General features: G+C 40.0%; 1 protein-coding gene and 1 long non-coding RNA gene across 2 annotated transcripts; one reads left to right on the top strand and one right to left on the bottom strand.

Annotated features, from left to right (window-relative positions):
- The first annotated feature begins 12,332 nt into the window (after positions 1-12,332).
- LOC111262525 (uncharacterized) lies at positions 12,333-21,822 on the top strand. Its single transcript, XM_022836845.2, has 7 exons — positions 12,333-12,543; positions 13,579-13,829; positions 15,039-15,245; positions 18,615-18,785; positions 19,404-19,517; positions 19,853-20,022; positions 20,922-21,822. Exons 2-7 carry the CDS (start codon positions 13,791-13,793, stop codon positions 21,112-21,114), a joined length of 894 nt encoding a protein of 297 aa, XP_022692580.1. The 5' UTR covers positions 12,333-12,543; positions 13,579-13,790; the 3' UTR covers positions 21,115-21,822.
- Positions 15,297-19,919, bottom strand: LOC111262536 (uncharacterized). Its single transcript, XR_002681675.2, has 3 exons — positions 19,751-19,919; positions 19,425-19,553; positions 15,297-17,145 (listed from the first exon to the last, which is right to left on the bottom strand). It is a non-coding gene; the product is annotated as an uncharacterized LOC111262536 (long non-coding RNA).
- Positions 21,823-23,011: the final 1,189 nt, after the last annotated feature.

Below are 23,011 nucleotides of genomic sequence, written 5' to 3'. Positions count from 1 at the left end.
TCCTTCAGTGTGCCAATCTTGCTTGATCGAGTGCCAGTTTTCCTCAAAAGGAACCGATTTGGTGTACGTCGTATTGCTAGATATGGACTATATATGTTATAAGGCACACTGATGTTTTTTGTTTTTTTACGGAAATAAGGATAATAGGTGCTTATGAATACATTACCTATATCACATCTTCTATATACCTGTCAGGTCTAGTATGACGCAGACCCACATCTCTGGCTTCTGTTGATAGTGCCACCATCATTTTGCCACACGTCCGCCATCTTCTCATACGTCAGGCCCGTATAGGGCTATACACGTTTACAACAGCTCAAACAAAACCAGTCTGTCCATAGCCTTGTTCCACAAACAATTTGTCTCTATTATTTGGAGTGTCCTATGCAGTCTGTTGCCGACGTCGACATTGTACCTATCGATATTATTTATGAGCAAAATAAAAGATGTTCACTCCCGTCTGCTAAATGTGTGGGTACTAATCAAGCATCTTTCGTTAAACCTTTCTAAATAGAGTCGCAATTAGCAGAAAATTACATTAGCTCTTGTGTACGTAGTTTACCTAATGATTATACTGAGGACCTGATAGACTCTCTGATAATAGAAGTAGTTTTGGGACGCTTCAAAGACGAAGTCGATATATAGTCAAACGTTCGTAAAAAATCATAGATCAAATTTTTGGATCTTTCTAGATTCTAGATTTCAGTTTTGTCATAGCCATCATGGTAGCTTAAGTACAGAACAGCTGCTGCGTTAGTTGGTTTTAGAGTATACTTTTTTGCTTTCTCAGACTGTCGTTTAAATATTATCATCATATATGTAGATCCTATTTGTACTGCTGAAGTGAATTATAAATGACCATATTTATTATATAAGATATTTGAAATAGTCTCAAAGCGAGAGAGCATCTTTATCAGGAGGAAGTTTTTTTGGTTGGTGGAAATAAATAACGAATTTGCGATTTCAGCCCATCGCTATAACGAGCATTTAAGTTGATTAGTTACAACTTCCTAAAAGATTCCTAATAAATATAAATATATCGTCAATGTATAAGTTGTATGTAAAAATAGCAATTAAATTGATTTACTTCATATGAATAGTCCTCTATTAGAGCTTAAATAGTGTGTATTCCCATTTCAATGTGTATACATCAAGTCGATGAACCTATAACTCGATCGGGGCAAATGTGCCTTCATAGAGGTTCCGTCGAATTTAAATAGGATGATTTATTATTTATTGCCTCTACTGCTATGGAAATACTATTATGTCTTAATTTCATACAGTGCACAAAATTAACGTAATCGCACAATCCATAAACATAAATCTTCGAGCGAAGAACGTTCAATTAATACCAGCGGGTATTTACAGTATGACTTGTCTTCAAAGTATTACACGGACCTTATTGTTGCTCAGTTGTGTTATTTTTTGCATACAAAATAGTTTTTTGTGTAGTTTTCGAGGCTTGCCAATTGCGAAAGGCGGTCAACCCAGCTCTAAAATTCACTGATTAGCGGCGAATATCTCGCAATCCTGAAGACAATTGTTGAAACCGCGTCCGTACTGGCGATTTTGTTGTGGCTGTAAAAAAAAATGTATTGTTTTTTTTCTTCTTAAAGTAAGTTTCCGATCTTAGGACCTAATGTTCTTCTAAAGAATCGAGTTACTCATCACTACATTTTATGCAATTCTGCATTTTTATAAATAGAATAAGACGGTACGCCTACATAGGGCTCGATAGACACATTTAGCAATATTATGATATCATAGGAGATTTGCAATCACTGTTTATTCTACGCCATACCGTATACCAACCGGAACAAGCCGTAAAAGGGTTCGTATCGTGTCAAGGTACTGAATTTGACCAGTTGCGACCACGCTTTATAGCAAGTACTACGAGAGACAAATACGTACGATCGGCTTCTTTTTGCTGACTACCTTTCCGGATTTCGCAGAAAGTGAGAACGACTAATCTCTGAAACGGTCCAACTATCCAAACTATCCGAAGTCTAGCTACCTGCCCTATTTGATTCACTATCGCGATTCTGACTTCTATGCAGGAAGTCGATGAGAGGGACGAAAGCCAATAGGCGTATTATTTCTTAGCAACTCTGTCTTCAAAGCAAGTTCTCTTCAAAGGCTCAGGTTATAATAGAGCTGTTGCCTGCGAGGACCTGTTCGTAGGAAGAGTTTCTTGCGAAGGAATCGATCTTCAGAAATAAAGTAAGAAAAGGTTTATCAAATTGAGTCTGTGCTGAATCACCGCATATTTATACATGCGTTAGACAGAAACTGCTGATACATATGTATATATAGGAATACTATATCGTCGTTGTGTGGACAATGTATATGCGTACCACCAGTCAATCTGATATGTTATAAAACGCATATTTCATTATTATCACTTAGTACACATTTCTTGCTTAGTCTTTTTCTATAGAACGTATATAGGAAACGTGCAGTTTAGGCGTACATTTGGTGCTAAAATCCTACAATAATTTATTATTAAAAAAAGTCAGGTTTTTTTGAGGTGGTAGTTTAAAAGTAGACCAAAAAATGCATAATACGTTCAGTTATGGAAGTTGATGGAATACGAAAGACGCTGTGCTCAGATGCTTTTCGTAGCGATTCGAAAATAAAGGGGTATACACTGTCAAATCGTTCTGGCCTGACCTGGCTTGATAGTGCTAAATGCCGATGATCTTCTCGGAATCGAACTAAGCTTTAGGCAGAGCTAACTGAATTCTTATCCAGCTCTGCCATTTCGGCTAAATGTGATAACATATCTAAGGGAAAGGTTCTAAAGGGTTGATTTGGAACTCGAATCTCCTGACAATGCACTCATATGACACCACATAGTCTATAGTCGGCGTTACTATAGCTAAGTTCTGTTATAATTGGCCCTATAGCCTTAAATGAATAGAGCATTACCTGGGTTAAAATCACGTAGTAAACTTAGGCCTCTGGTCGTTTTCGTGCATGCGAAAAGGACCGGAATTAAAAGCCGTCCGTGCCGCTTGAGTTCGAGTTTTTTAGTTTAGGATAACGTCATTATTCTAGATTATCTGTACGTTATCTGAGTTGGCCTAGAAGCAGGCACATCTAGGCTAAACGTTGTAATTGAGGTGCGGTCGCCGGCTGCCGTAATAAGCAGCCCCCCTTTTGTACGATGACAGATGTGCAAAGACTCCCTTCCACAGGGACAGGTCGTTTATGCAGACCATTTGCGAGAGCTATCGTAAAGCGGGTCCAGCTGCCGTAATTACGAGCATACTTGCGGAAGCTATGCACTATACATAACAAAGAACTCGCTTGTTTCTGTCATCAAGTTTTCGTTAGAGCATTTTAAGCAACTGTACGAGTTCGTCCCTATAAGGTGCCACTGAATGTTTTTCCTCAAAGTTGCTAGTGCAGAAGTACACACAAAAATATGGGATAAGTCTGACCAATCTGATATCATTCACTGTGGATATTAATTAGTAAGAAATTGAAAGAAAAGTGAGTTCGCGAATTCGCACTGAGGTTTATCGGTGTAATTGTAGTTTTATTCGAAATAATGGATGTGGAGGAGGCTTCTTTCGTGAATAAAGGAGTCCTATGTTTTATCTGAAATCGTACACGAATGTTTCTAAAAAATTCGTTCTTCAACAACGTGTGTCTAGACTACGTGGAGTTCTTTTTAAATATGGAGAAAAATGCAAAGAGGAATACAACTAGTTTTTTGCAGGCCAAAAGTAACTCAGATATCCAGAAATCCGAGCACCCAGGGAGTTTGAAATGCCCAAGTGTTGCAAAAATACCAAAATATATAGATGTATTAATCTTGTTACCTTTTATACTGGCGCATGAAAGTCTCGGTTTCCCTGAAGATTGCTTATTGATTGGCAATTGAGTACGCCGCTGATATCAAGTGGGCAAAGAAATTCAGGTTTTTGCCTAGTGTTTCTTTGAAATGAATGAAGGTTTTTGATGCACTCACTTTCAGGCAAGCGTTTTTCCTACCTTCTTAAACCAAAATCAAGTTTTCTAGAAAAACGGTGTAGTTAGTACGGGCGCACGCATACAAGCTCCAGTTCGCTTTGGTTAATTGTACTGCTACCTTTTGTGACAACGAACGACAACTGTCCCTCAAAAACGTTGCTACTGAATTTAATTGCCACATGCTTCGATCGTGGGTTTACTTCAGATTTAAATAGCACGTCATTCTCCGAACTTCTTTCTGTGAAATGATCGAGTTTTTTAACCGCAATAGCTAAAGGAAAAGCTATAATGGTACTTCCAAACTCACCCAAAATTTGGTCTAAATACGCAGACGTAGCAAATCCAAAGGGAATCTAAGTTTAACCCGAAGTCCCGAAACTCCATGGGATTATATAACCCAAACGGTTCAGACAGCATATACAGCGTAAAAAAAGATTAACCATTGAAGCTTATCTAGACGAGCTAATTGGGTACCCTCTTCTCGAAAACAGCCATAACTACATTGAGATTTTGGCTATCGTAAGAAGCGGATTTTTGCGCCATTTAGTTGATTGTTTTAATCGTTTCGATATCATACCTTTGGTGAATTCCGTTTATGCTCAAGGAAATCTTTTTCAAATTCTTTAAATATCGCACGAGGACTGAAATCAGCGCGGATCGTAAACTCTGGGCGATTGAGAACATTTATAATCTCGGTGGAGATTTATCCGGCGAAAAATGTTGAATAATATATGCATACATTTAGAACCGAACCTTTCAAACCCGTCATGCTGGGTGAATGGTTTCTTTCCTCCTACAAGGAACGAGTTCTGTTCTTATACCAGAAATAGTGGATGAACGCATACCGACTACGACAAACGGCCTGCTAAAATCTGTACCAATTTCTCTCAAATACGCTGTATATATATATACATATCGTCCGCTATTTTACCCCCCCCCCCTCCCGCCCACGAATACGTACTCTACCTTGTAAGACATCCAGCCAAAAAGGATCAATACCATCCTTAGGCTTTGCGCCTCCCGAAACTACGCAGAGAAAAACATAAAATAGGGGAATGTCTATTGCGGCTTATTCTCTGTACTCGAGGAACCTCTCTTCGCGCAGGTATTGTTAGGCACTAACGATAGGCAGACGGGAATTTGGATCCACAATGGTAACGATCAATCTTCGAGGAATCCCTTCTTGTATCGATGCTGCCTTCATGTTTGTTGTGTCCTGAACGCCACATTGTCGTGTTATAATGCGTGCGTATTTACGAACTCGCAGGATGCCTTAGATTTCGCAAAATTTAAGAAAAAAAATTATATGTGGCAATACCTCAAAATGAATAGGCAAACACTATCACAGATTTTGTGCTTTTACGACGACCATATTAATTTTGCTTCACCTAACATAGTTCTAACTCCGGTCCAGTACACACCACACATGTTATCACTCGTACAACACCCACATAATTTTTAAGAAGCTACACAATCTCCTTAGTGTCTTATTTTATTAGCAGCACGCCGCTATATTTTGTTTTGCTGAATCGATGCTTATATGCAAACATAGAGGATCCCTGCTGTTATTACGTTAAGAATTTTGATTGTCTCCGATCTCTTTCGATCGGAGGCAATTCATAGTTCCTAATGGTCTTCTTCATTCAATAACAATTCATAAGTGCCCCTTATTTTCTCTCATTCTTATCCCTCGGTAAAAGAATAATGGCAGAACCCTCAAATCACACCGTCGTGGGTATTCGGGGAAAAGGAAGGGACACAGCACGTCAGAAATGTATGTCACAGGAAAAGGGACCAGATACTGTGAACCCTCTTTTTAGTCAGTTGCTATGGGCGTGTATGCCTTTAACAGCGAACAAAAGAGAAATTGTCGTCGCTGACACTGCTGTGTTAAACGCCTCTTTCATCTTCGACTTTCTCCATAAATATCTTATTCTCTTTCAGCCATTTCTGTTGTGCGCCTTCGAAGAATTGCTTCCATCAGCACGGGTGGCAGGGCTAAATTTTGGCAACATTTCTTCCATCGTCGTTATTCGCAGAAGTCTTGTCAGTCGCTAACAAAACGGTACCATTGAATGCCCTAAGGCCCCTGGCCTCCTTCTGTTGGGCTGCCTCAGGCCCCTTCTTTCTCGTTAGCTTTCCAGCCCGCCTTCCCAGGCAACGTTGCCGCATATTGCAGTAGTAAAGCGGAATTCCACAAAAGAGGAAAGGCGATGTAGGGACTGTAGCTAGGCTACCTTGAGGGCTGAAGCGTTCAAGTGGGCTTATTTTGGCCCTTTCTACGAAAGACGCAATCACTTTTCGTACTTGACAAATCCGTACCACGAGAAGATAAGAAAAAGAGAGAGAGTCAAATCAAGAAATCTCTCGTTTCGCAAGAGAGAACCACTACTGCTGCTGCTATAACTAGCCTCGCAAAGATAGAGTCATTGAAATTTTCCAGCGCGTCGCGTTGTGTATGAGTATGAATTCAATTGTACACGCAATCACAAAGTGCACGTGACACGATTAGGCCTGTATGACACGCTATATCTGGCTTGCCGGTTCCTGCATATATTTTCAATTTCCTTTGGACATATTCTGGCCATCGTAAGCCAACGTCGAATGAAGAAATGCATGGTTTATTGTTTCGTCTGTTAGGCTCACGGCACGACTTGTAAAAATATTAGAACACATTTTTCGGCGGGGCTTGGTAACTAATAAAACTAATGAGGTTCTGTCAATACTTATGCCAACAAAGAAAATTGATGTTTATCATTATTATTATTGTTAGTGATGCCTCATTGAAACAATAACGACGACCTTCAACTCAACTTAAATCCATAAAGATTCGTGGAATGTTGAAAGTAAAGGCTTAGTTTTTTCTACAGAGAGAAACATGAATTTGATCATGTTAGAATTATCGCTAACATGTCAAATACTGAAGGTATTAGAGTTAGAATCTGGCTTAGTGAAATTTCACATCCTTGCCTTCGGCTCTCCATTGATCTTCCGTGTTTCTGTACATGGCCCTTGTAATCGACATTGCCTCAAACGTAATTACAATGTATGACCTTTTCACGTATTTAGCAAAAACGCGTGCCAGTGAAAAGTCAGGAACTGTAATACAGCCCAAGCAGGAGCGACAAATTTACTCTTTAGACTTAGATTTCCAGCAGATTGTTCTCCGGGTCAACCATTTTGAGTTATTCCATTATTGTTGTACGTTTAACATGTAAATTTGGTACTGCCACGCTATGCAGGTTTAAACCAACGCTAGTATTTATGGTTCCACAGAATTTCGTTGGGCTGTCTGTTCGCATATATGATTTTGTATTTTTTTTTTTAATTTTTGCCCCGATATTTACATTATCTGATGTTTGCTCGATATACTTATGATGTGATACATGTGCCAGTAAGACTCATCTTCAAAATGGAAGGCAGGTCATTAGCTAAACAGATCTTGCACTGATATGAATAGAGGTTTATAATACCCGCAGTATAGGTTCAAAGTATATTGTTCGGGTATTGCAAACTCGTACTTAGTAGAAATGGAAGTTGGCCCATTTGCCTATTTTTAATATTTTTATTTTAGAAAGCGTCATGCTCTACTGAAAGCTGTATAAGACAACGAACTCCTAACAAATACAACAGTGGAAGCATTCGTAGATCTGAAGTTGTGGATACCTAACGCAACTTTTATATAGCACATATCAAATACTAGTTTTAACATGTCAAATTAATTTCGACATGGACCTTGAAGAAGGTTATTTTGATTTCACATTGGTATCTATATTTTTTGTTGAATGCGCCCATTTCCCATACACACAATGGCATATATTGAACAGAGCTATGCATACATCTCTGTAATCTTGTTATACCGTGCCAATGCATAATACTCTAGCGGACTGAGAGCCAAAGACAAGTTCGAGCATATGTTTAGCTCTAGGTCTGACGCGATATATCCCAAGATGAATATCCTACCTATCCCAAGATGAAATACCATATCCTAACAAGCTTGTTTGCTTCAGGATCGCGGCCCCCATTAAGCACGTAGTCAGGGTTTTTTGGAAAAATCTATTTTTTATTGGCAGAACTTTTGCCTTATCCTTTCTGCTAGGACAGTGCTTATGGTACCTCTAATGCGTCTAGGGCTATACCTGTAAGCGAAACCTGAGCTGAATCACCGAGCTCTTTCCTCAGCGGTTCCCATAAATAGAACGGCCCTTTAACAATGGGATTGGGTTAAAAAGCAATTGACAACCAGTGAAACATAATTCTACCTAACATCTCATACCCATTTTGAAGTGAAATAATTTTTTATTTAAAAAGGGCTAGGCATCTAGCTAGTTGTATGACCAATGGAAGGCAAACGTAAAGATTCTATTATGTCGTTTGCTCAATGGAAATTTTTTTGCCATTAAGTCTTGCTTGATCCATTAGTGCGATCTACCCACGTACGAGCTACCCACACGACTCTAACAGATCATTAAAATTTTCCAAAAAATACTTACAATCAAAGTTGCCATTCCCTGGCTCCGTATAAAGTTCCATTTTGCGGATAGTCGCCGATAAACGTATCACACAGTGAAAAGTGTCAACAGAAATTTTGAGCTGGGAAGTTATGAAGCTTTCAATGGTCTTTAAAAATGAAGGAATGGGTTTTTCTATTAAAATGTCCCGCTCTTTAATTTTGTCCAAGTAAATACAGATACATTTTTAGCTATAGAGCATAGTAATGCCATGATCAACTGTTGCGTCTTAATTCAAAGTATATATTATTTATTATCGAATTTAATAATCCTGTAATAAGTCATCTACAGTTTTAGCAGCTATAATCACAGACAATATAGCGAATTTTAAAATAATCCTACCTAGATCCTAAGAACCGTATTAGATTTGTATCAAATACGTATTAAATGATGGCAATAGAGGAGGTAATGTCTTGAAAAAAGGTCGAATGAAATACGACCTTCTTCAGAGCAGTAGTATATTTTATTCGAATTAATGGTACGCATTATTTACTTTTAGTTATTCAGTACGCCTGGGCCACCCTTTGCATGTAAATAATTTGATTACTCTGCTTTTTATTAAAGCCTTCATCACCTTCACCTTGTACATACGCCGGGGTAACTTCGTGAGACGCTGTACAAAAAACATGCACTGTGTATAAATATATAATATTATAATACTCTGTAAAATATTCACATCATCACACATTAAACCATTAGCTACTTAAAGAATCAACAAATAATAACACTGGTTATTTTCCTTGTGGGTTTATGAACGCATTGTGGTCAAGCCCTTTGACCCATCGCGAAGAAGAGCGCGAGGAAACACCTAGATCGATCGCTTAATGAACACGCAAACCCATGGTAATCTTCACTCGCTTGTTCTGCCTACGGCCTTTCAAAGGCTGGATACGAGGCTCGTTTTGCGCACTAGTATCTATTACATGCAAGAAGGCATATATATATATAGACCGGCTGGAATTTTCTTGGTTGCTAAAACTTGTTTCGCGTGGTCTGTCAGTTCTTCACTTCTTTTTTTTGAAAAATACTTACTAGAAGAACGGCGGAAACAGAACCGAAAATTTGGTAGATATATGCAGTAGGTTTCTCTGAGGAAAACTTTTTATCTCCTAAATCGACTGTTTCAGAGATTTCTTATCTAACTTGTTGAGGATGATCAGTTAACGTTGAAAGAGCCAGATAACTCTCATTATCTTCACGTAGAGAGTGAGACTTAGTTTCGCTTTACGTGCAATTGAAGCCCATTTAACGTCGTTGCTAGCTTGATGTGGATATATGTTTTAATACAAAATGGTGTCTGTTATGGAACGTTTTTCTAACGTTGCGTTCTGTGCAACGAAACAGTTTAGACAAACGTCTTCATCAGAATGTCCTGTCTACTCAATAATGGTCGTAACTATCTTAGTAGAAAGATTGGGAATATTTCTAACCGTCTATATTTAAATAGACGTTTAAGAGCAGTCTTAGAGTTAGATTTAGGAAAAAAAGCTTTAAAATTGACGTTGCTGCATCTGCAAGCTGTTGTGCGAGGATGCTTATCAATATGTGTGTCCTCAACGATAAACGCTTGGGCCTTCCCGGAGACGACTTTCTTAAATGAACGCGTCGACCGTTGTATCGAGTTTTCCTGTTATACACAATAACAACAACAACAACTTTATTGTCTACATACCTTGATAATATGTAAGCGTGTTCATATTTGCTACCCAAACTTAGAGCGTCACTATGCCCTGGAGAGGTTTGCAAACTTTACAGCCTACACAGCTGTATACAGGCCGTCCTATTTTTTGTGGCAAATTATCGTAAGGTCTAACCACTTGCTTGAAAGCAAAATGCCAATGGCTTCACTCCCGTATCTGCTAACTAAATATACATACATCAAAGGCGTTGAAAATTCATCGTAAACATATATATATAAATCAAGCGAGCAATCATAGCAAATAACGTTACGTTGCTATCTATGCAGGCCACAGTGTTGAGTTACAATTCTATGCTGACCTTACGATCATTCGAAGTTCTGTCGAAGCCCGAACCACAGTGATGAAGCAGGAATGAAAACTCCCTTTCCTTGCAAACTGCAGGCAGTCTTATTGGCGTTCCTCCCTTGTACTGCTTGCCTTCAAGATACGGATCAGGTTTCGGTGGTCATTATCTGTGATGTCCTTTCATGTAACGTAAGACTTGTAATCGATACCTATTCTATCCGCTTCGAAATCCAGCTCGTCAAATATAATTAAGGCATCAACTATACATAAAACACTCGTGTTCTCTGTTGCAGTAGTCCATCTTGCCTTACACCCACAGCAAAGACTGTCCTAATAGCTCGAAAAATTTTCTTACCCATAACCAATTAATACGAATAGACGACAACTCACTTAGCTTCAAGACGTTTGCCAACTCAATCATCAATTACTTTGGTTTAGCCCCGACTCTAATGATGACACCAAAAGGTCTCATTTGTCCTATGCTCAGGTTTGATTCTGGATAATTCAAACTATAAGAATGTAACTGATGTTTTCCTATAGCGCTCCTATGGATATATTGTCGTCAACTAGTTGCACTATGATGGCATTGTTGTTTGCTAGCACAAATTATAATTCCGTAGGCAGATGACAAAGGAGCCGGCGCACTTCTTAGGCTTTCGTAACGATACACCTGACTTTTAGATGAGTCGAATGTTTAGGTCAACACTTATGAACGGAGATCTGCGCGTTTGTTTACCGTCGTATCGTAGTTACTGGCCTTTTAAAACTCTTAGCATGCCGTGCGTTCAACGTCTTTATAGCGCGTATTCTATTCGTATATTTTCGTCGACGAACATCGTCATCCATATGCACTGGGTGTTTGCGTAAGTGCGTACATGTCGTCGTCGTCGTCGTCGTCGTCGTCTGGTTTTACATGGGTTAAAAAGCTAAAAATAGTGCGTGACCCCTTGACCTCTTTGACGGTCTAGAGACCTCATTCTCTTGCACGACCGACTTCTTCCAATCCAGTTTCGGAGGGAGACACGGCACCGTCTGGTGCTTCTGAACGTCCTCTACGTCAAGCTAACGTCTCTTTGACAGGGAATCAGCGAGACGCCGACGGAACCTCAACAACGTGCGACCGGCCGGGACCGCGTCCTCTTTGTAGCTAACGCGTGCGCAGGCGTTCGTTCGGGAAAAAGGACTTTGGACGATGACGACAACGACGATGGCTTTGGAAGTGAAGTGCATAGAGAAGACGTACGGGGGAACAACGGAAGGCTTTGCTGCTGCATCCGCTGTCGCCGTTTCTATAGGAGCAGCACGGCACACGATAGCAGGAGGAGATAGGAAAAATACTTGCTGACGGCCGGAGAACCCCACACGGGCAGGGCACGAAAGAAAACGGGAAAGACGCATGCGAACGGACCCCGACAATGTCTGCTGCTTGACTCCTGGGGCTTGGCACGACGCGCGTAAAAGATAATCCGGGCGGCAAACAACGCGCCCTCACCGCCAGAGATGGCAGCTGTAGCTGAGGTGGCGGCTTTGCCTCTAGCTGAGGCTGCTGTTTCTCCGTCACTAGAAGGAGAAATGAGACGAATTCTAGGAGCCGTTGATCGAACCGCGACGAAGGCGACCCAACCCTTTTTGGCAACCCTCTACCTCCAAGTCGAGGTAACAACTCCGGGCACACGTCGTCCAGCCATACGCCCACAGCATTCACAACATTCAGCGTTGTGGTGCAAACGCTGGCAGGAGCAGCATCTGACGACGACGGCTGTATCAGATGTCGTCTGTCTTTCGATCTGGATCTGGAAAAACAGAGACTAGCGAGAAACGCTGAAAAGGCCGTTTGCATAGCTAGTGGTGGTTATCTTAGCTTGTGGCTGCGTGCTGGTCCGCTTGAGTCTGTGTATTTGTCGTACGTACCAGTGGGAACACGCCCATTAAGCAACATAAACTGAGATGACCAAGCAATTTACGTAAATTAATTTTTGCTTTTAAAAGTGATTTTATCTAAGCTTTCTCAGGACGTCAAAGTGTTACTGAGTGCCCAACGCGCCAGTGCCTTCAATTGATTTTGAAACGTAAGTTTCCCGAATTTTCTTACGTGCCGTTTCTTCCCATTCATTCTTCCCATCATACTAGTTTAAACACTTAACCTTTTCATAGTTTACTATTATCCAGTAACGCGTTTCGACGCGGAGAAACTACTGTTACTACTTCTTAGATGAACAGTCCGTACGGAATAGTAGTACATTCATAATTTTACGAATATTTGACCGGCTTTAGAGCATCCTAAACACCATAACTACCTTAGGCTAAAAATCAAGAGAAGCGTATAACAGAAGATGTTAATAAAAATCAATTGACTAACGATAACAGATCACACAACATCGTTTTCTCGCGACCCTGAAATGTGTTCTTCCAACGTCGTTTTAAGCGCAAAACCTATTAAATAGACATCGTAGATATCGGTACCAACTTTTTCATGTGGAGCCTAGCGCCAGTATGTCCGCCAAAAACTTATCGTTCCTGGCGCGTGTGGGTAGAATACATCAAATATATTCCAGGCGGATAGTGTAATTAGTTAGCTTTTCGATTACTTAGCTCTGACATTCATTCATATACGCTCTGTGGTTAGTCTGTACCCGTCGAAATCGCGGAAGGCAAAGTTGGTACAAAGCAGAACTTGTGTTTTAACACAAGTTCTGCTTTGCACACCAAACAAGAAACAGGACAGAGATGAATTTCTTAGTATAACCTAATTCCCCTTCGTGAGCGTGCTTGCCGATGTTGGCGCTAGCAACAATTTCGACACTACGAATTTGCGTGGCATTCTCGCTCTTGAGCTACGTGCTGGATTCACTCACTGCTCGATTCTATACCTCATTGATTTACGAGTGGGTCCCTCAGCATCGGCATTGCGTTAGAAAATCATTATAGTTTTCGTGGGTTGTCTCCCGTCTTCGTTATCGGCCCCAGGACCAGGGTTCACATAGCCAAATCTTTGCGTTTCGTAGAAGCAGAATTTGGCTAGTCAGTACGAATAATAGCGGCGTACGTGGCGTTTCTTTCATGCCCCTGTCGGCAATACTGACTACAACGCTGTTTCCCTACAGGTCCGTTGTGCCTCACCGACAACCAAAGGTGGCTCTCAGAGACAACGATAGGTGCACCATCAACCGCTAAATCTTTCAGTTTCTGAGAAAAAAAACGCTCTTTAGAAAAACACTGCCCAGAACGCTCGCTATTTGGCCTTGCCTCTTGTGGGCCTCGATTTCTTCTGGAGTCCGCGCATCAACGACAGAACCGAGCTACGTGAAACGCCAAGATGAGGCCTCTTATTATTATCGTTCTGGCAATAACCATAGTGAGTATTCGCTGTTTCTCGTCCGAAATCGAATTGTCTCTATATTTAAGCGCTTTCAGATCATCTCACTTGGTTAGGTCCGTACTCGATTGTAGCTTGGCCTGAACAAGATATGCTTTTCAAATTGCACTTATTATTTTTGTTACTGTTTCTTTTCGTTAATCCATACGATACGATACGATACGGCAAAAATCTTGCACAATTTTAGATAATTATATTAGTAAGATTGTGCTTAACGAAAGTGCAGATGTTTCACAGCGACTTTTTCTAGTATTATTACGTTTGATGTTATTCTGCTTTGATGGGTAAGCACTTACTATATACATATATATCGATCGAATCTAAAACTCTGCTCAAAGTTGTGTTACCCCATGTATCACGCTATCAGCGGATACATCAACCACATATGTGTTCTTGATACGAAGATATATTTTTGTAACAAGCGCATCTTTAGAAAAATTGCTCTGAACACCTTTTATTGCGCCCATGTAAACAACGAAACTTGATTTACTACCCAAACTAATTGATTATAATGTCAGAAACGATCAAAAACAGCGGATTTGTTTATACGGTTAATTACAATATACGTTTCGTGACAGCCCTTAGAGAATATGGTAGCTGCACCTTAGATAGACTGTCTGAACATTTCTACGCCTGGACAAACGTACACGATGAAATCCAATTACAGCCTTAAAGAAACTGTATCGTTGAGGGCAACTCTGCACGGAAAAACTAAAGCATTTGTGAAACTGGATAGCCAAAACGTTACTGATGAGTTTTGAACAAAAGGCCATTCAGGTATATCGTTATATAGAAAACATAGCGTACATGCTATTGTACTTGCGGATCTATATTTCCAGAGAAAAATAACAGCACATATACCTTTTAAAAGGCACTATTGAAGTAAAACGTTTTAGCTTAGGAGACGTAGGATTTTCGCGTCGCAACCAACGAGGCTTTTCCACGAGCAATGATGTTTGAAAGAGTTTTTAGAGAAATAAGAAATTGAAAGAGAAATAAGAACATTTCGACACTGCATTTATAAAGGTTACCTGAAGGACTAATCGAAACTAAGTTAGAGAGACAGAGGACACACGATGATAAATATTGGTTGTTCGAATATCTTTTATTTATTCAACGCTGTTGAATCGTTTAGATCTAAATAAAGATATCTCATTAATTCACTGAAAATTTTTCGTCACACTTCAGCTAGAACAAGGTCGTGGCTCATCTAAAAACGCAACTCAACGTTCACGGATTCGAGAATGCCACAGAGAGTCATTGGTACCAGAGACCTCGATTTTCCCCTGGGAGATATCAACAAATGAAAACCTCATCGATCTCAGCTGGGCCTACGACGCTTCAACCATTTACTGGGATGACAACGAAAGTTTTGACCTAAATATATCTACAATTGTTAGTAGACGCAGTAAGAGTAGCTTTTATATTAGCAGTAACTAGCAGGTGTTTACGATCAATAATTATATTTTTTCTGAGAACTGTCTTTAGGTTACTTTTTTTCATACATAAATTAGCGAATTTTGATTTTTATATACTACTGATATTGCAAATGCGTTTTAATTACCCCTTCAGAACCAACAGATACTGGATAATAATAACAGAGATGGTCTGTGGACATTTAAGCTCAACCTGTTGGCGTTTCTCCTTCAAACATCAGTACTACTCAATAACAGTGTATTTCATCATATAACTCAATCGAAGTGTTTGTACGCTGATGACGGACTCTTGGATTATAAATTTGCGGCCGGCTGCGCAGTACAATGTCTTTCTTTATCTATAAAATTATAGTTGAGACCCTGTTGTTTTGAATGTTGGCATTGCTAAGAGATGTCTCAGCCGATGCGTGTTTTTGGAACGAAATCACCTCACTTTATTGTGTACTGTCAATGTTGGAAGCTAAAGATGAGCCAGTCCTTTGGGCCTTATGCACTTCAAACGCCTTCAGTGACAGGCCTTCCACTTGGATATACGAATATAGTTTCGATGTATAAAATTCGACTTAGAAAACGTCGGCTGAGGAAGTCTAAGTATGGTGTTGAAGTTGCCTCCTCTGTTACTTCATTTCATTTTACACTTAAAGGTAAAAAGCAAAAATGGTAGAGAATTTCATAAATCTAAATTCAGCCCTGTCCAACCATATTAATAGGATTTCTTTTTTGATCAGCTAAGTTAGAATTTCTTTGTCTAATTAATTGTGGTGAAAAACGTTGATGTCAAGTTAAGTCTTAATTAAATTCGGCCGATAGTACTTAAAGAACGCCTGCGCGTAAATAAACCACCATTTTTTTCTAGCAGACTGAAACCAAATAGTCACTAAAATATAATATGATAGCCTCCTATGAATGCAAGGTAGATTGGCTAAGATTCGCGTGTTTTGAACGAGTACGAAGTTATTGCTGAAGGATAATCTAGCCATGTTTGACATATATTCCGCGTGTCTGGGCAAGCTAATTGACTTAGATGCTTTTTGCACAGACTTGTTTGTATCTGGTTATGGAAAAAAACTCCACCTAACGTCCTGTTGCTTGACTTTGCGACGGAATGCGGAAGCAGCAGTGCTGGCAGCTCATGAAGATTTTACGAAACTACAAATTTAGAAAAAAAAAAGATTTCCGAAGAAAACCTACTAGTAAGAGGACAATTAGAATAAATTGCGGAGGCTTACTTTGCTCTTTCGTACACAAAAAAAGAAGGAAGAATGTAACTGCCGAAAAAAAAATGTTATTTGAAATTCAAATTTTCAATAACTGGTCGTCGGGTCCACATTTAAACCCAACTCTATTTTAGTTTTTTCAATTAATAAAAAAATTCATTTGCCTCGACCTTTAAAGATGTTCCACGAGGTAACGTTCGACACCTCAGTTTCAAGCCGCTGGCTTTTCCAATCATAGATAGTGCTCTATTCCCTCCATATTCGACGGTGTAAGGTAACTCGCAGACAAAATACACCGTCACCGGTATGTTCTGCCGCAGACGCTCTCCGTTTTTCCATATTGATATGCATCTCGCAGAAGATTGTACAGTGGTATGTAACACGTTTTGTGTGGCATCATATCGACATTGCCAACCGGCGTAAGCTGTGGTGATAATATGGCTATTTCGATCTCCGGGGCACAGCACCGCGTTGACCACAACTGAGTCAGGTTAAACAGAGCAAAGTAGGCTGCTATCACTGCCAACATCCACTTGGCTGCTTGTTATTTGTACAAGGTTAGATTACGTCCTTTCCGTCACGCCCGTGACTAGCAGATTACTACCGCTGGTGGTGAAACGGCAACGATAGTTACGACGATGCCTGTAACACCGAACACAAAAGCAACAAGTCACGATTCGAACGAGGTATTGCTATTGCTCCTCCTACTCCTACTACTACTACTATCCGCAGCGCCACTTTCAATCACTATGACGATAACGGCAGCAGTAGCAATTAATAACATGATTAGGATCTATATGAATTTAACAAACCGCTATGCTAGGGGGCGCTTCTGTCGTTGTCCTCTACAATATGGTCGCGTTCTTTCTCGTATACAATTGAATAGATAGAAGAAACAAATAACAAAGTGTATTCGTACCGTCTTTAAGTGCCCTCTTCTAAGTGAGTTACCATATCATATCATATTCAAACATATATATATGCATAAGGCTGTTATAGACAAATCTGCGGACTTTGAAATCGAACAACTTTGAACGCCACGTAGTTAGACAACGATATTTGGCTGGCAAATATTCTGGCCTTCTCGAAACTTGTAAAATAAAACGAGTTGAATTTACTTGAAGGGAAATCAATCAGATTTTTGCGCAGGTTTATTGAAGATCGGTCAAGACGATAGACAAAGAGACCTTAAGCGAACACACAGTGCGCGGATTGTGCAAACATTTCACGTACAAGGATTAGAGTGTTGAAGGCCAGCGAGGGGTGACCACGTGTCGGGACCCCAAGAATAAGATTGCCGCAATTGGGGAGGTTTTTCATAAAAGCCGACGTCGGGATTTAACGGCTTTGTCGACTAAAGCTGGAATTTCATAGGTAACGTGTTACAATATTATAACCGAAACTCCGAACATTCGGAAACTGGGTCAAATATGGGTACCCCCTTAATTGACGCCAGGTCAGTTAGAAGTGCGCGTGGTGAATTCCACGTAAATTCACAGAATTTTCATCAACAAAGAACCCCGTGGAGCATAAGGTCGCCATAAACGAAGCACAGTTCAACCTCTATCGCCAGCCGGAGAGGCATCAGGCGAGGGAGTGACCTTCTCCTAGAAAAGAATCGAGGTCGGTGGCAGTGTCGAGCAGGTTCGGTTGTCAGATAAAGGAAGTATTTACAATGCGCATTAGGAAGATCTGTTACCATGAGACAGTCGATAAGAGTAAAATAGCACATGCAGTCCGATTCTTTAGGACCGCTGGAACGCAATCAAAAGCACGCGGTCTGATCTCTAGCTAAAAATGCCCCATCGCCACGCCTTAATTACCTCTTGTATTGAGCAAAGGAATATCCAACGTTGGCTTCATCCCGCTTTTTCTCCCGACTTAAATCCCAATACCTATGACAAATTTTCAAGAACTATCGTTCCAGCCTGACTAATTCAAAGCCCGCTGGATTCGCTTGTCAGAGCCATATATGTATACACGAGGTATAGTTACGTAACGATCATCGCATAACCAGCCAATACGCAGTTAGCGCCGCTCAATCATGATCTGTCGTTGAGTATTTTCGAAACGTGTGATTGGGTCCTGTCGTTCATAATACTTTCACGTAGGGGACAACTGCGAAGGATTTCTACCAAGTGGACCGATTGTGCACGGCAAGTCACGGCGGAACTCACATCGATGCACCTCGACACTTTAACCCGAAACGATGGACACTTGATCAGATTCCTCTTCGAAGATTATTTAACATTCCTACTGTGATCATAGATGTGAAAAAGAAGGTTAGACATTTTTACATTCTGAACTCTGTTTTCCTTCTCCATTTAAACTCTAGCGATATGGACGTTTGTCAATGTAGCGATGGATCGACTAGCATTAAGCATCGCTGGTAGAGAACGCTATCCAGCTCTATATAACTCGTAGCTTTTCCCTCTACCCTATCCACTTTGCCCATCCTTTTCCACTCCGGTTTTTTTTTTTTTACTTCTTATATATCTTCTTGTTCAGCAAACTTGACAAATCAAGGTTCTTGTTGTGCCTTGTATACGTACCTGTAGCGCGTACCCTCGCGGGATAGCTCTTATTTTCTAGGCTTATATTTGTTCCTTTGCAACTGTAAAAAGCTGTATAGAATAATTGATCGCGGCACCGCTTAAAGAATGCTTATCTCGACATTTGAAGTACCGGCTCTTAAAAGCCAGTCATGAAATAGATTCAAACGAAGAAGAAATTTCAAATCTGGCGTTTTATCCCTATACGAAAAACATGTATCTAAAGCAAAGTTGCATTTTGTTATAGTTTGTACGTGCAGACGATGAAGGTAAATTTCGTATATTTACCGTATCGTATAACTTTTTGCCGGTTTATCTTAATTAAAGTTTTGTGCATTGATTTAAAAGGTCGTTAAAAATCGTGGCTACCTTCTCAGTATTCGCGACCTTCAGCTGTGGGAGAACGGACACGGTCCACTGCCGAATAATTCACTCATCATCATTCGTACTGGACATCATATGGTTTGTATTTTTTTTCAATGAGGGCCCTTTTCCATCCTGCAAATACAACATAGCAGACTCTACCGTCTGATGGCCGAACCCGATATAAATTTATAGGCAACTTTAAGCTATAATTGTAAATGCGGTAAAAAAAATATCTATTTCGAAGATCAAAAGCAAAACGATAAGAAGAGTCAAAAAAATATAATACAACCACAGTATCTGTTTATTACACCATATATGAACTTACTTACGCATAATATCCATGTACGTTGAACTGCGCGTTTCGTTGGACATGAACAACATATCGCTAAAGACCAAACGTTCTTTTACTAATTGCTCAATCACTTTTATAGTTATGGGGCAACCGCGAAGGTTACTTCGGTCGACAAAATGGCAATTCAACACGAGTGTTTCCATCGATGGGGGCCAAGACCGCCCGTTGGCTAGTTCACAACCGTGACATTGTCGGCGTAGGCATTGATTCGCCCTCCATCGATGGTTACCCATCGCTCATGGGACATCGGTATGTACTGCGCCTAAAAGATGTATTGTAATCATCAGTTAGCTGACAGGCTATAAACCGTTTTACAGTTACTAACAGGACAAGAGAAAATATTTGCTAAGCTTGACTTCTGCCTTTATCATAGCCTTGGCTCAGCTTTCCTTGCATTTCTGAGTGTTTTCTACATTCGCTGAAAAACAGCTGGGGAGTGCCACCACGTGTCTTAATCAAGTCCTCTTTCCTATCTCAGCCGAAACGGGTTGTTTCAATCGTTAAACCAAATAACTTTGTTGTTTAGCATTTTGACAAAAAACAATTGCATTTAGAAGAGGGATCAGCAGGACAATTGGAGAATCTATGTAGGTTTTTTTACGCTTAATTATATAGCTAAATATACTTTCAAACAAAATCAGCTAAAACTTTAGCTTCTATTTGAGTGTCAGACGTTTGTTCCAGGTTTTTGGCCAACTAACTAAGAGTGATTTCGTCCGGTAGGGTGTCACTTAATTGCCCCGACTTGTACGTTCCGAACCGCGGAAGCTTATTTGTCAGTTTACTTACGCTAGGTATTACCTCAGAGGGCAAAGTTGTTGCTTGTCTTAAATGAACTATTGCTGACATGAGTAAGCGATCACCCCTAAATCAGCTTTACTCGGGTCTTTCATTACCGCGTTTGGTTCGGCTCTCTCTAATTAGTAATTTTAACATTTGTCAATAGACGAACACCATGTCGTATTGGGAATTAACACAAGTTTCATTTTCCAACATGCCGTTCACGTAGGAACCGCACCGTTCATTTTGTTATCTTATTAGGTCGCTTTCACAACCTAAAGTTTCAAAACGTATTTTTTAAGGATAGAGAAAAGCAAAACACTGTTGTTTGTTTATCGATGCTATTCTTGATGCACTTTGTATTGCAGAGCGTTCGCTAAAAAGAACGTATACATCCTCGAGAATCTGGGTAGTCACATCGATCAGGCCCCCAAATTGGGCACCTATGCTTTTGTGATGCCCTTAAAAATCGCTGGGGCAAGCGGCGGACCCGTCCGAGTTGTGCTTAGAGTACCTCATTCTAGACCAAAACCAACTACGCCCAATCCTGCCATCTCCTAAACTATTAATTACTATAATTACAATCAGCATAATTATTATAGCTCTTTGACAGTTACAACCGCCGATGCAACTTATATGGTATATAGAGAACAACGTCGTAAAATTCAACGTTTGCCTCTACAGACAGAACCTTCTCAATGAGTTCCATTCTGAACTTGAAGTAAGTGATTGGTCCGTGCACTTAGATGTCTTGCTTACTCGAAATCGATTGTCATTATATCTAGAGCATGTTCAGAATGAATGAGCCGAAAGAAATTGCTGTCCTAAATGAACTATAGTATCTGAAAAAGGAAGGACGTGCCGCACAAGGTCTAACTGGAGCAGAAAATACACGGGAAGTAGTCAAAATAGTACGGTTCTTTGAATTTTGTCACCAACTGTGTTTGTCCTTTGTGGCACCATACTGTTCCTCGTCCTATCGATAAAACGTTTTTGACATATTAATAGGATTCTTCGAATTATAACTAATCGCTTCTGCTCTCGAGACGAAGCATGAACAAATTATACATTTGAATTGTCATCTGTGACGAGTGAGATGAAAACAATTCTTTGAGATAATATTGCTCATTCGGTCCCCTGTATAAAGTGTCAGCTGAGTGAAACGTTTTGGCACATTTCTGTTAATGTTTACGTTGCCGTATCTGTTGCTATGTCAATGTCTGATGCCAAATAAAGTTAATATTTAGTTATATAACCTTATCAAGAAAACGTGTGCTCTGTATTGTGATACCGTCTCTCAACTGGATCAAACAACACACATCATGTAAACCAAGAACGTACATTTCAGCTTCGAGGTAATGTTTTATCATGTCGGCCGTCATTTGTTCATTTCGAAGAACTGGAAAAGCTTTTCGCTGAGCAGTGAAACGCTACGACGCTATCCTGGGTGATGGACGATTTATTTCGGTCAAGAGAAAGAGTAAGACGCGAATTTTGATGATGGGAAAACTTCAACGAATACGGGATGGATTCATTCGCTACGCGAACATTTTTTGCATTTCGAACTGTCTCAATCTGTCGTCAGCAGTTTCCTTTTTTTTTTTGTATACTACAACAATTCCTATACTGTGACCTTCTGTCTGTTTGACCAGCGACCTCGTTAAAATTTGTACTTCTTGAACATTGAAGACATCGCTAGACGGCTAGTGAATTAGGTACTAAGAACAAGAACACGGGAAACAAGAGAATACGAAATAAGAAACAAAGTTAAACTGGACAATAATTTAAAATTAGTATAGTCCTTTCAAACTTCATTCATCTGCTATAAGCTAATTAGGCAACTGACAAACACTTCCGTTATATACACAAACGATACGCTGCAGAATTTTTCATTCGGTCTATTTTCCCATAAAAGACCTTCCGCATAAAGTGCGCATCGCAGTGCACTATGTATATAAAACACTCATATCATAGCGTAACGTCTTGTTAACGCCGAGTAATGGACGTGTGGCTTATGTTCCTTGCGTTTCGTTTACGTAGTAAATTTTCTTAGATATAACCTGCGATCCGATAAACCTGTCTTAGGTATTTCAACGCATAAAGCTTTTTTGGAGTAAACGATCATAGGAACGAAATCTGATTTTATAATTCGCTCAGAGATAGTTCCGGGCATCAGCCTTCGTCTCGTAAGTTTCTTGATTTTGATCTGAGAATTATTTCCGATTTATACGCATGCATACAGAAACGATCCGAGGGAAATGAGATATTAACAGAAACGTAACGTTGAGGCGACATTGTTGTATATAATCGGCGTAAAAAGGGGTCGTCACAATACACAGATACTGAAAAAAGTGTATTGCCTCTTAAATGTTTCCTAATAACTATAGTTTTGTCGTTTACATGACGATTAGGATATGGTAACATCTTATGCGGACGCTTGTCAGGCTAAAGTATACTT

The sequence above is a fragment of the Varroa jacobsoni genome, unplaced genomic scaffold, assembly GCF_002532875.2.
Source record: "Varroa jacobsoni isolate VJ856 unplaced genomic scaffold, vjacob_1.0 scaffold_72, whole genome shotgun sequence".
NCBI classification, from domain to species: domain Eukaryota; kingdom Metazoa; phylum Arthropoda; class Arachnida; order Mesostigmata; family Varroidae; genus Varroa; species Varroa jacobsoni.
This window is presented reverse-complemented; position numbering and strand designations above follow the sequence as displayed.

Bases quoted from the DNA above. Each gene is read 5' to 3' on its own strand.
- LOC111262525 (XM_022836845.2), top strand. From the start codon at position 13,791: ATGAGGCCTCTTATTATTATCGTTCTGGCAATAACCATA. The intron at 15,246-18,614 runs GTTAGTAGACGC...ACTTTCACGTAG, and splicing joins ACCTAAATATATCTACAATT to GGGACAACTGCGAAGGATTT. The intron at 19,518-19,852 runs GTTTGTATTTTT...TCACTTTTATAG, and splicing joins TTCGTACTGGACATCATATG to TTATGGGGCAACCGCGAAGG.